Genomic DNA, 13,693 nt, shown 5'->3' on the forward strand with positions numbered 1-13,693 from the left:
CCCAGCTCTGCAGCTTATCTATGTCCCTCTGTAACCTGCAACATCCTTCCGCACTGTCCACAACTCCACCGACTTTAGTGTCATCTGCAAAGTTACTCACCCATCCTTCTAAGCCCTCCTGCAGGTCATTTATAAAAATGACAAACAGCAGTGGCCCCAAAACAGATCCTTGTGGGGTAACTGAACTCCAGGCTGAACATTTCCCACCAACCATCACCCTTTGTCTTCTTCCAGCTAGCCAATTTCTGATCCAAACTGCTAAATCACCCTGAATCCCATGCCTCCGTATTTTCTACAATAGCCTACCGTGGGGAACCTTATCAAACGCTTTACTGAAATCCATATACACCACATCAACTGCTTTACCCTCATCCATCTGTTTGGTCACCTTCTCAAAGAACTCAATAAGGTTTGTGAGGCACGACCTACCCTTCACAAAACCGTGTTGACTATCCCTAATCAAATTATTCCTTTCTAGATGATGATAAGTCCTATCTCTTATAAACCTTTCCAAGACTTTGCCCGCAACAGAAGTAAGGCTCACTGGTCTATAGTTACCGAGGTTGTCTCTACTCCCCTTCTTGAACAAGGGGACAATATTTGCTATCCTCCAGTCTTCTGGCACTATTCCTGTAGACAATAACGACATAAAGATCAAAGCCAAAGGCTCAGCAGTCTCCTCCCTAGCTTCCCAGAGAATCCTAGGATAAATCCCATCCAGCCCAGGGGACCTATCTATTTTCACACTTTCCAGAATTGCTAACACCTCCTCCTTATGAACCTCAAGCCCTTCTTGCCTAGTAGCCTGTATCTCAGTATTCTCCTCGACAACATTGTCTTTTTCCTGCGTGAATACTGACGAAAAATATTCATTTCGCACCTCTCCTATCTCCTCGGACTCCACGCACAACTTCCCACTATTGTCCTTGGCTGGCCCTACTCTTACCCTAATAATTATTTTATTCCTGACATACTTACAGAAAGCTTTAGGATTATCCTTGATCCTACCTGCCAAAGGCTTCTCATGTCCCCTCCTGGCTCTTCTTAACTCTCTCTTTAGGTCCTTCCTAGCTAACTTGTAACTCTCGAGCGCCCTAACTGAACCTTCACGTCTCATCTTTACATAAGCCTCCTTCTTCCTCTTGACAAGTGCTTCAACTACTTTAGTAAACCATGGTTACCTCGCTCGACCACTTCCCGCCTGACAGGTACATGCCTGTCAAGGACACGCAGTAGCTGTTCCTTGAACGAGCTCCACATTTCAATTGTGCCCATCCCCTGCAGTCTCCTTCCCCATCCTATGCATCCTAAGTCTTGCCTCATCGCATCATAATTGCTTTCCCCCCCCCAGCTATAACTCTTGCCCTGCGGTATATACCTATCCCTTTCCAGCGCTAAAGTAAACGTAACTGAATTGTGGTCACTATCACCAAAGTGCTCACCTACTTCCAAATCTAGCACCTGTCCTGGTTCATTACCCAGTACCAAATCCAATATGGCCTCGCCTCTTGTTGGCCTATCTAAATACTGTGTCAGGAAACCCTCCTGACATACACTGGACAAAAACGGACCCATCTAAAGTACTCGATCTATTGCATTTCCAGTCAATATTTGGAAAGTTAAAGTCCCCCATAACAACTACCCTGTTCCGTTCGCTCTTATCCAGAATCTTTGTAATCCTTTCCTCTACATCTCTGGAACTTTTCGGAGGCCTATAGCAAACGCCCAACAGGGTTACCTCTCCTTTCCTGTTTCTAACCTCAGCCCATACTACCTCAGTAGACGAGTCCTCATCAAACGTCCTTTCTGCCACCGTAATACTGTCCGGACTAACAATGCCATCCCTCCCCCTCTTTTACCACCTTCCCTAAGCTTACTGAAATATCTAAACCCCAGAACCTGCAACAACCATTCCTGTCTCTGCTCTAGCCATGTCTCCGAAATGGCCACAACATCGAAGTCCCAGGTACCAACCCATGCTGCAGGTTCACCCACCTTATTCCGGATGCTCCTGGCGTTGAAGTAGACACACTTCAAACCACCTTCCTGCCTGCCGGTACACTCCTGCAACCTTGAAACCTTATTCATGACCTCACTACTCTCAACCTCCTGTATACTAGAGCTACGATTCAGGTTCCCAACCCCCTGCTGAATTAGTTTAAACCCTCCCGAAGAGCATTTGCAGGGTTTAAACTGCTAGTTTGTAATGCCATTGAATGTCAAGGGGTGATAGTTAAATTCTCTCTTGTAGGAGATGTTCAATGCCTGGAAGTTGTGTGGTACAAATGTTACTTGCTACTTGTTAGCCCAAACCTGGATATTGTCCAGGTCATGTTGCATTTGGACATGGGTTACGAGTTTCTGAGAGTTGCGAATGGTGCAGTCATCAGCAAACATCCCCACCTCTGACTTTATGATGGAAGGAAGGTCACTGATGAAGCAGCTGAAGGTGGCTAGGCCAAGAACATTTACCTGACAAACTCCTGCAGTGATATCCTGGAGCTGAGATGTCTGACCTCCAACAGACTTTTCACTCCACAGGCAAGAAATTTACATACAACTCCAGTCAATTCCATACAGCAGATTTTTGTTTTTCTTTTTTATATAAATTTAGAGCACCCAATTATATATATTTTTCCAATTAAGGGGCAATTTAGCATGGCCAATCCACCTAACCTTTGGGTTGTGGGGGGGTGAAACCTATGCAGACATGGGGAGAATGTTCAAACTCCTCATGGACAGTGACCCAGGGTCGGGATTCGAACCCGGGGTCCTCAGCGCCGCATATACAGCACAGATTGACAGCCCATTCTGCACATTTGAATTAAAACTGGTTTCTGAACACCTACTTTTGCAAACACTAGAGTTTAACATCCCTTCTCGCCACCCAGGCCTTTGGCATCTAAATCTTGCGTCTCTAGGAAATAGTAATATACATATAAAACTGGGTAGCCTGGTTTATCAGATTTCTGATACCACAAAATGACTCTTTCCTCTTCAAAACACAGGGCACTTGAAACCTAGAGGCAGAGAGCAGGAGAACTCGAATCTTTACAGAAAAGACAATTATGAAAGGTTTCACTCCAGACCAGAATTCCTTACTACTGAATGCATTAACTCATCAGATCCAAAGTATTATTATATACCAGTGCTCCAGTAAATCCTTATGCTTTGCATTTCTATGCTATTTTCTACTCAGTTCAAGTTCTTGAACTAAATCCTAGCTAACAAAACTGTTTCATTACATTTTGGAGGCAGGGATTCCCAAAGTTCTTGAAGTCGGCCATACAATCATAATAAACAGAAATGGGAAAGATCCCTAAAGCTGTGCATCTTACAATTCCATTATACTTCCTTAACTGGCAGTAAAACACTGACCAAAACATTGTCCTCTTGCCGAAAACCTTTCATCCTGTCTTAGTCCATCTGAAACATAATAAAGACACGTCTTGGAGGATTACCACTCAGCATAGTAAATCACAATTCAAAAACACTTCTGCTGTGGTCTCCCTGAATTCAAAACAAGTTCTTCAACCATTTCAGAGTGGAAGTTCCTTTTCACTATGTACAGATTTGTGTACCCAACATCCACAGTTAACACCAATGGTTTCTGCAAATTTTCCCTCTACATACGGAGCAGGCAGAAATGTTTCTGGCTCCAGCTGCTCACTCTGGTTTAAAAAAAACACTAGCAGTAGCTGTAAGAGTGCATTGATTCATAATATGCCTAACACAAAGTAGAACACATGTCACACCAATATAATTACCATCACCTGTCAAACTATCAATAAATTTGAACAGTCCTTGGATCATGAAGCCATCTTCATCAGAATGGGGCACACAGTCTTTGCCTAAGGTATCAAAAAAGCTGAAACGTTGACCCTTCACATTAACAACGGTGGATTTTGACTGCCTAGACAAACCAGTAAAAGACCAAATTGTCTGGACAAGAATATCTCACCACTACCCTCCACCATCAGCAATTACACCATGAAGAAATATCCATCTCGGCTGCTTGAAAGATCTTGCACCAAGATTAATGATCATCTTCTCTACTTTATGTTCCGAGCAGCACTATGGATGCACCGAGGCTGAATAGACTCGTACTGTTTTCATTAGAAAGATGAAGATTGAGGGGTGACTTGATAGAGGTCGACAAGATTATGAGGGGCATCGATAGAGTGGATGGGCAGGCACTCTTTCCCAGGATGGAGGGGTCAGTCACCAGGGGCATAGGTTTAAGGTCCGTGGGGAGAACAAAGTTTAGAAGAGATGTGCAATGCAGGTTCTTTTACACAGGTGAGTGCCTGGAACACGTTGCCAGGGGAGGTTGTGGAAGCAGATATATTAACAGCATTCAAAAGGCATTTTGACAAACACATGGATAGGATGGGTATAGAGGGATACGGCACAAGGAAGTGCTGAGAGTTTTGGCAAAGGTTGGTACCACGACCAGTACAGGCTTGGAGGCCCGAAGGGCCTGTTTTGTTCTTTGCTCTTCCCCTGCTCAACTTAAAAGCATATGTTCATTAAGCATCCGTGGATCAAAATGATAACAGCAAAAATAAAAATGGGAAAAAAGGGAATCAACAGGAAGGGCCTTACAATATTCCCCCTAACTTTACAGCCCTCCACATTCCTTTATACTTCTCGCACTTGAATAGTCCCTTGCAGCATGGTGCTGCAGCCAGCTCATCCTCCATTCAGTCCCTATTCTGCAAGGCAACTTCAAGGATTGAGTTTCCTCACGTGCTACTTTCGGGATCCCTAAACCTGCCTCACACATAGTCTCACCCTCCAGTCTCAACCTCCTGTCTCTGACCACGGACTAAATTTGGTTTACCTAACCTGAGAAGTGTGACTGTCTCCTGGAATAAAGTGCCCAGGTATCTGTCCCCCTCCCGGTGCATCACACTGTCCAAAGCTTGGACTCCAACTCATCACTCTGAACCAAACTTCCTCCAGATACTGTGAATCACACTGGTGTCTAGCAGTCCCCACATGCCACAGCTGCAACACATAATTTGCTGTGCTACTTTTATAGGCAGTCCTTGGGACTGGCAATCATGTCGCAAGCCAAAAAATTGTAAGTTTTTGCATCAGTCTGTGTACTTTGCATTAGTCTTCACAATGGAAGAAACCAGTGGCATAACAGAACTTCAAAAGAGTCAGTGGACAGAGGTGAGTGTAGTGGCCATCACTAAGGAGAAGGTGCTGGGGAAACTGAAAGGTCTAGGGGTGGATAAATCACCCAGACCAAATGGATTACATCTCAGGGTTCTGAAGGAGATAGCGGAGGAGATTGTTGAGGCATTGGTGGTGATCTTTCAGGAGGCAGAGAGGGTCCCAAAGGATTGGAAAATGGCTAATGTAACACCCCTGTTTAAGAAGGGAGGGAGGCAGACGACAGGAAGTTATAATAGTAATCTTTTATTGTCACAAGTATGAAGTTACTGTGAAAAGCCCCTAGTCGCCACATTCCGGCTCATGGCCAGGTAAGCTGGTACGGAATTGAACCCGCGATGCTTGTTCTGCATTACAAACCAGCTGTCTAGCCCACTAAGCTAAACCAGCCTGTGAGCTAAACCAGCCCAGTTATAGGCCGGCTAGCCTGACTTTGGTTGTTTGTAAGATTTTAAAGTCTATTAATATGGATGAGATTGCGGAGTACTTAGAAGCGCATGGTAAAATAGGACTGAGTCAGCACGGATTCATCAAGGGGAGGTCATGCCTGACAAATCTGTCTCTGGCAGTCCAGTATTAAGCTGCAAGATCTGGTCTTAATCTATGCCACTTTCCTTGCTGTTAATGCGAGCAGCACTATGGAAGGTGTCCTTAATGTGAAAACAGGACTTGGTCTACACGAAGGCTGTTACATCATGATCAATACGGTCATGGACAGATGCAGTGTGACAATTGGATCAATGAGTACAGAAACAAATAAAAGTGATTTATCCCCTCACTTTGATTTGCTCACCACTTGCCACCAGCTCAGCCTGGCAGCTATGTCCGTCACCATTCTGCCAATTCAGTCTTTGTGGTATTACAGAGTTGCCTTTAACAATGAGCACTGTCATCCTTGAAGCAGAATATTTTCTTTTCCCTTGCCATCAGTGTTTCCTCCCAAGTAGCGGCAGGGCGGAGGGGATTTCTACCCTAAAGCCATTTATTGGATTCCAGAGTTCCAGTCTTCCAAATTCACACCTCCCTGACTGAATACCATCGTATCCCACCTCCCTCCCCCCTTGAAGTTTCACCTGCCAGTAGAATCTGGGATGTTTGTTGATGGGTACAATTTTCAAAGCATGACCATCTCAGGTTGTTGACTGAATAGTCAATGGGATAAGCACGCTAAACATTGCTACCAGTCCCCAATTTGTAGTGAAGAGAACTTTGCAGCATCTAGTGGGCTGGATGCACATTTGTCCTGTCCCAACTCAACATCTCGATTGCATCCAAAGAGAAAATGGCGGAAAACCTCAGCAGGTCAAAGCAGTGACAAAGGGTCACCTGAGCTCGAAACGTTAACTCTTTTCTCTCCCTACAGATGCTGCCAGACCTACTGAGATTTTCCAGCATTTTCTCCTTGGTTTCAGATTCCACCATCCGCAGTCATTTGCTTTTATCTAGATTGCATCCAAGGAATTTCTGCAGTTTGATCTCTATTTCTATTTCAGATAACGATGCAGCTTGCCAGGCTGTTTCAGAGGGCAGTTAAAATCTTTATTTGTATCACAACAGGTAAAGACACAATCTTCCATCTCTGTAGGACATTAGTACACCAGTTACACTTTTACAGTAATCTGACAGCTTCATGGTCACTTTTGCTGCTATCAGTTCTTTGGTTCCTTATTTTTGTTTTAAAAACTGCAGTCATATTCTTGAACTGTCACAATGGGATTGGAGCTCCAGATCTCTGGATTATTAATCCTGTAACATAACTGCTCATTCACCATACTGGTGTTGCAAAAATGAGTCAAGAACAGCAAGGGAAATCAATCAATATGGAAATTATAGTTCACTACTTAATTTTTTTTGCTTATATGTTCAGCACACATATCAGCTTTTAAAATTTCAAAAACTCGCATTATATCGCCCCTTCCACAACCTCAAGACTTTCCATGGAGCTTACAACTAACAAAGTACTTTGAAACATGGAGTCTGCTGCAATTTAGGAAATGCAGCAGCCAAGTTGAGCACAGCAAGGTCTCACAAACAGCACTGTGAGATTGGCCAGATAACATGCTTTAGTAATGGTAGTCATATTAGGCAGGATACTGGGGAGAACGCAACTAAAAATTCAATAGATCTCCTTCTGAAAACAAATCATGCAGTTGAAAATGCATATTATTTTTTAAAATTAGATACCTTCTGTTATTCTGTCTTCCATATCTTGGTCACCTTTGCTCCTTTCCAGCGCTGCTATCATAAGGAACACCGGCATTAGAAAAACTACCATATTCGCAAACTTTTTAATTTAAACTTTAAAAGTTTTCCTTCAAATATGTTGCTTTTGTTTTACAATTTATTTTTAAGCTGAGCTACCCATGAGGAATTCATGAAATAGGTTTAGTTTGTGATTGGATTAGAGGATACTTTGTTGGGAATATGTGAACTTCTAATGATCGAAGGCAAGAGAATTCCTTGAATGCAGGTTTGATTTTTGACAGATACATTCATTACCCGGGGTCTCTTTCAGCCAGAGTGCTTAGTCGAGCTTGTGTCCACAATCTCCTGAAACGTGCGCTGGTTGATTGAGTTTCCATATCAGGAACATGGAGAAAAATCAACCCTGTACTCTTTAAGTTAGGATCTACCAAAATTCTCACTATAAGTAATATGATTATATAAAGGATATGTGCTGGAAAACAGGAGAATATTCAAATTATTATTGTGGCAACTGCTTCATTGATTGCAGTTGAAAAGGTAAAATAGCGGACAATGAAATATTGAATTCACAGGGCTTTTTCAGCAACAATCAGGATGACCCACCCTCTCAAACGAGATTTCCCGTTATTACCTCCTTGACCTAAAAAAAGTAAATTCCATTTTTTTCAGTAAGATCACCCTTTACAGATTTTCTTTGTCTACATATTTTCTCTGCCCACCAACACCACAGAGTATCCTCTTTGTTCTTTCATCAACTCAATAATGGACAATTGTTCTTCCATATCCCTTCCCCAAGTTTATAATCAATCACTTTAAAACCAAGTTTCTCCAAGATGACACGCCAAGAGATGGAAAATTTTACTTGGGTCAATTTTTCTTCTAAGTTTAGTAATCCAACACCAGACCCAGATAGATTCACAGAATTTCAGGATTTCAGGATCGACAGTGGATCAGTCAGTCTGATGATCCACAAGATAGATAATCACAAAGACCTGGGATTCTTTCTCCTTTCCTCAGAAACCTTGAGAGTTACTGCTTTAATCGTCCAACTTACAAAAGCATTGTTAAGATAAAAAATGTTCTGTACTAGTAAACTCTAAACTCTTAACCAATTAATCTCCAATTAGTAACCAATTAACTTCCCTCGGACCTTTCCTGTTCCTAGATTCACTGAGCTTAGGTAAGTAAGTTTGTTATTGCAGGAAATGAATGCATACTCATCAGGTAAGCAAGGGTCGTTTGGCTTAAGAGTACTCAAAGTAGTTTAGTGAGGAACTTCTTAAGCATGGTGATAAGCTTTTTTGTTTGACATGCAAAACCCAAACAAGTTATCCCTTTGGCTGACACTAGCCGATCATAAAGCCTCCCAAGAATGGATCTTGTTCTCTTTCTACTATCCCACTTCAACAGCACTTCTTTCTTTTTTGCTGGGAATATGTGAACTTCTAATGATCGAAGGCAAATGGCTAATACTTGCCCCTCAAATCGCTACAATGGAATTGATTTACAAATATATCCCTTTAAGGCATGTAATGTTCAATTTGGGAGTCAAAGATACTCCAAGTAGGATTCTGTTTTGCCTGCACTTTCATGCAGGAGACAATTTGCCCTATATACGAAACAGGGACAGTTTGAAATCATAATCAACATGAAGGCTCACTCACTTCCCAACACTTCAAGTGTTGCTGAAACTGCTGCCCATCCACCAGCACTGAAATACAATCTTGCATTTGTTTGGATTCCAGCATCCAGCAGCAAATCCTCTTTTCCACTCAGATTCTCTGTCAAGACTTCAACATCAGTTTCATTTGCTAAACGAACATTAGAGAAGATCTCATCCACAACATCAGCTTTCAAAATCGTGTGCAAGAACTCTGGCAATACAAAAACAAGGTACTGTTAGAATTATTTAAAGTACGGTATTAAATATATTACAAAATTAACAACTTTTTTAAAAATGTAACCATGACACTGCCTAACTACTACTTAACAATTTTCAACTGTAATGCAGTCCTGCATTGCAGACTTCAGCCCTTCATATTGGTTTAATTAAAGAAATACTATGATTCCTCAAAATTACAATTGTTGTCATTGACAATAACTACCCATCACTGATGTAAAATGACACCACTTCTATATTTTGATAATCCTGAACAGCATTGCTTCAAATCTGAACCTGCATTTTGAATTCCAAATTAAGAATTGATCATTCGTACTGAATGAATTCCTGAAATAATTTGAATCAGGGTCAGGCAAAGGTTTTATGCTAAATCAGTCTGTAGCAGCCACACAACAAACTTCCATGCATCCTTCATGTAGACAGCACAGTCAATGCAGATTAGGATGTTAAAAATGCTTCCTGACTAAACTCTACATAAATAAATTGGAAATTGCATTCACTTATCTCGTTCTACAATTTTGATTTTTAGAAGGGGCTTTCAATTTAAAATAATGATTCAGTTCACGATCGGCATATATTATTTAAACCGGGGCGGAGGAATTTTAACATGAGGTTTTCCCCTTCCCTATTTTACAATACAAAACACGGAACGTGGAATTCTGTACCACTACCAGGCCCACCACGTTTCCGCAACAAAGAATGGGTATGTGGCTGTTTAATAATCTAAACCTACTAGTAGCATAACTTTCCCAGATAACATGTAACCAGTATTACATATGATTGACTCAAAAATGTATTCAACACTGTGCTGGATCAGAGAACAATTAAGGAAAATATAGAATCTTTGATGTACTTCTTAAAGAAACAAAAATCCTCCCTAGTCGAAATAAACCTTTTATGTCTAAATAAAAAATATAGTAAAATGTCAATGCTACTTCTGCCAGAAATGTCAACAATTAGTGTGGTAATAATGCAACTGATGTTCTAATTAAGTAAACTTAAATGAAGCTTTGGTCCAGGTTTGTTTATAATTCGTTTATGGGATGTTGGCATCATTGGGCCATAAATGCTGGTCCAGCCATCGCAAATCGCCCTTCAACTGAGGGCATTTAAGAGTCAACCATGTTGCAGTGGGTCAGGAGTTACATATAGGCCAGACCAGGTAAGAATGACAGATCTCCTTCTCGAAAAGGGCATCAGGTGAACCAGATGAGTTTTTACAACAATCAACTTGGTTTCATGGTCTTCCTTAGACTTTGAATTCCAGGTTTTTATTAAATTCCAAGTTAACTATCTGCCATGGTGTGATTCGAACCCAGGTCTCCAAAGCATTGCCTTACTTCTCTGGATTACTAATCAAGCAACAATATCACCATGTCATTGCCACTGATATGTGTATTGCAAAGTTATAGTCCACACTGACAAATGTACATACTAAGAATACAACAGTTTACCTTATTCTGCATTGAACATATTTCTAATTAAAATAGTGTTATAAAAGCAAAATCCTAGATAGTTGCATAAATCTCTTGAGGGTAGAAGCATCAAGCATGGATGAACATTCACCCAAATACATATGTGGTCTGTGAAAGCACTACTGCATTACTTCAGTTTAAAAAGGAAAAAGGTACAAGATACAGTATACTTGCAGTTACTAAGCAGCAGTTTAAGTGACTGTGAAAACACTTGGAACACTTTCTGATACGCTAGCAAAAGGTTTTTTTAAATGTTGTTACCGAGAACCCCCTCCTGCCCAGATGGATCTGGAGGGTCACAGTGTAATTCAGGATTGCCAACATCAGAATTAACACGATTATGGGTTAAGGACCTAGCATAGTCAGAATCCAAAAGTGGCCCCAGATTTGATCCACTCCGGTCATGATTTGCCAGCTTGGCCGACCCAATGCAGTACTCTCCAGTTGACACATCTGATGGCTTCATGGTGTTCTCTACTAAGCTGCCAGTTAAGCAAGATCCTCTGGACATAGGATGGGGGGAGTGGTGTAGTTCTGCAATGTGTACTTTGCCATTATTACAGTGAGACATTATTGATGAACTAGAGCACTGATCATCAGGAACTGATGATGACCGTTTTCTGTAGCCATTTGATACACTACAAGTGTCAGCTGAAGATATATTGTGTCCAGCTGATTGTCCTGCAGCAAAAGAACTATTACCCAAATGATAATTTTTCAATTCTCGATTCTGGTTTCTATTTTCATCTTTAATTACACATTGATCATTGAAGTCTGAGGTTTCTTCTTTTTCAGTTTTTATGTGCAGAATATCTGGTTTCTTGCCAGCTTGTGTTTCACCCATTGTGCCACTGACACCCAGTTTCCCTCTGTCACCACTAAATATTGTTTCTCTCCATGAATGGTGGGTAGAAGGAATTTGTGAAACTGACGCTCCATTTCGGACTGCTTTATTGTCAGGAGATAGAAAAGGCTTACAACAGCCATCCAATGAATCAGTTTCTTTAGTTAAATCCCCATCAGTAGTCTTAATTCTGTGTGGTTTTCTTGTCTGTACAGCTGATGTTAACATATCTTCCAACTGCTTGGATTTTGAAGGCGGCTGGCCTCTGAATTTATCTTGATCACTCGGTAATGGACACATGCCTCCAGTCCACCAATGGTAGGAGTGACCGGCTTCACACTCCCATAGAATAGCCAGGATTCCATTTTGGTGTTCTTCAACAATCTCCCTCCAAGTTGGGGTAAATGTACACTGGTTACCATGACAATGGGACCAAATCACCAGCAGTTCAAGGTGTTCACGTGTTAAGTGAAACACTGAATTGGAATGGTTTTCTTTTGAGAATGTATAATCTGAAAAGGAAGGAAACAGGTTTAAAGGTTCACCAAAAATAATGTAAATCCTTGCCATGGTGTATCAAACACTTTCTAATTTGACATACCTTTAGTTTTGACTTCCATACTTCTGATGTCAAATTCCGTCTTGTATTACCTGTAACAAATGAAAATGCAAATTACATTTTGAATGAGAAAGGAGACTATTTTAACTCAGGAAAAAGTGGAAAACCATTACAAAAACTGCCAAATACCACCTCTACAATATTGACCATCTCAGCCGATGAAGGGAATAGATAGCTTCTCCACTGGTTGGGAAATTTAGAACGAGGACGCGCAGCCTAAAAATCAGAACCAGATCTTTCAGAAGCAAAATTAAAAACACTTCTGCACAACAAAGGGTTATAGAAGTTTGCAGCTCCCTTCGCAAATGCTTCTAGATCACTTAGTAACTTGATCGGAGATGGATAGAATTTTGTCAGCCAAAACTAATCAGGGATATTGAAACGGGCAGGTATATAACCAGATCTTTCAGAAGCAAAATTAAAAACACTTCTGCACAACAAAGGGTTATAGAAGTTTGCAGCTCCCTTCGCAAATGCTTCTAGATCACTTAGTAACTTGATCGGAGACGGATAGAATTTTGTCAGCCAAAACTAATCAGGGATATTGAAACGGGCAGGTATATGGAATCGAGTTGCAGATCAGCCATGAATTCACTAAATGGCAGTGGAAGAGACTGAAGGGCTAAATGGTCTACTCTTTTTTCCCTCCCTACACTAATCTATCTCCTGCTGAAACCTTCATCCATGCATTTTCATCTCTAGACTCCATTTTTAAAAATGTATTAATTCATGGGATGTGACGTCACAGGCTAGGCCAGTATTTACTTCCTATCCCTAATTTCCCTTGAGAGGTGACCAGTCCTCTTGAATCACTGCAGTCCATATGGTATAGGTACACAGAGTGCTGTTGGGAAGAAAGATCCAGGAATTAGACTCAGTGACAATGAAGGAACCCCTTTTCCTATACTGGATGCTGTATGGCGAGGAGTGAAACCTGCAGATGATGGCGTTCCCATGAGCTGCTGTCTTTGTCCTTCTGGGTAGTAGAGATCGTGGTTTGAAAAGGTGCTGTTGAAGGAGCATTAGTGAGTTGCTGCAGTACATCTTGTAGACGGTACAACACTATTGGTACTGCACATTGGGGTGGAGAGTGAATGTCTGTGGATGGGATGCCAATAAAGTAGGCTGCTTTGCCTGGATGGATGGAGTAGAGCTCTTGAGTGTTGATGGAGCTGCAATCATCCAGGCAAGTGGCGAATATTCCATCACACTCCTGCCTTGTATAAGGTGGATAGATTTTGGAGAATCAGGAGGTGAGTTACTCTCCACAGGATCTCAGCTTCTGATCTGCTCTTGTAGCCACAATATTTATGTGGCTGGTCCAGTTCTGCTTTGGTCAATGGCAACCCCAGAATGTTGATATTGAAGCATTTAGCAATTGGAACTTCACTGAATGTCAGGAGGTGGTTAGAATCTCTCCTTTTGGAAACCATCATTGCCTGGCACTTGTGTGACATAAACGGCAC

At 41.5% G+C, this 13,693-nt stretch overlaps 2 protein-coding genes across 9 annotated transcripts in view; one reads left to right on the plus strand and one right to left on the minus strand.

The window, feature by feature from the left end:
* The window catches only part of LOC119964621, a 34,447-nt gene that overhangs the window by 12,935 nt on the left and 7,819 nt on the right, over positions 1 to 13,693 (minus strand). For 4 of the 8 annotated variants that reach the window (XR_005460338.1, XR_005460337.1, XM_038794348.1 and 1 more), the window contains exons 2-6: positions 12,210 to 12,259; positions 11,026 to 12,120; positions 9,054 to 9,263; positions 7,369 to 7,422; positions 3,379 to 3,426 (exon numbers count right to left, since the gene is read on the minus strand). Coding sequence is in view for 6 of the 8 variants with exons in the window: in XM_038794348.1 (XP_038650276.1) it covers positions 3,379 to 3,426; positions 7,369 to 7,422; positions 9,054 to 9,263; positions 11,026 to 12,120; positions 12,210 to 12,228 (1,426 nt within the window). In the remaining 2 variants the exon portion in view is untranslated. The remainder of the gene's footprint in view (positions 1 to 3,378; positions 3,427 to 7,368; positions 7,423 to 9,053; positions 9,264 to 11,025; positions 12,121 to 12,209; positions 12,260 to 13,693) is intronic. The other 4 variants (XM_038794349.1, XM_038794347.1, XM_038794351.1 and 1 more) reach the window with 3 other exon arrangements.
* Positions 9,151 to 13,693, plus strand: part of LOC119964622 (E3 ubiquitin-protein ligase RNF170-like) — a 72,388-nt gene continuing 67,845 nt past the window's right edge. The window contains exon 1 of the mRNA XM_038794352.1: positions 9,151 to 9,282. The gene's annotated coding sequence lies outside the window, so the exon portion shown is untranslated. The remainder of the gene's footprint in view (positions 9,283 to 13,693) is intronic.

Source organism: Scyliorhinus canicula, chromosome 4 (genome assembly GCF_902713615.1).
Source record: "Scyliorhinus canicula chromosome 4, sScyCan1.1, whole genome shotgun sequence".
Taxonomy (NCBI): domain Eukaryota; kingdom Metazoa; phylum Chordata; class Chondrichthyes; order Carcharhiniformes; family Scyliorhinidae; genus Scyliorhinus; species Scyliorhinus canicula.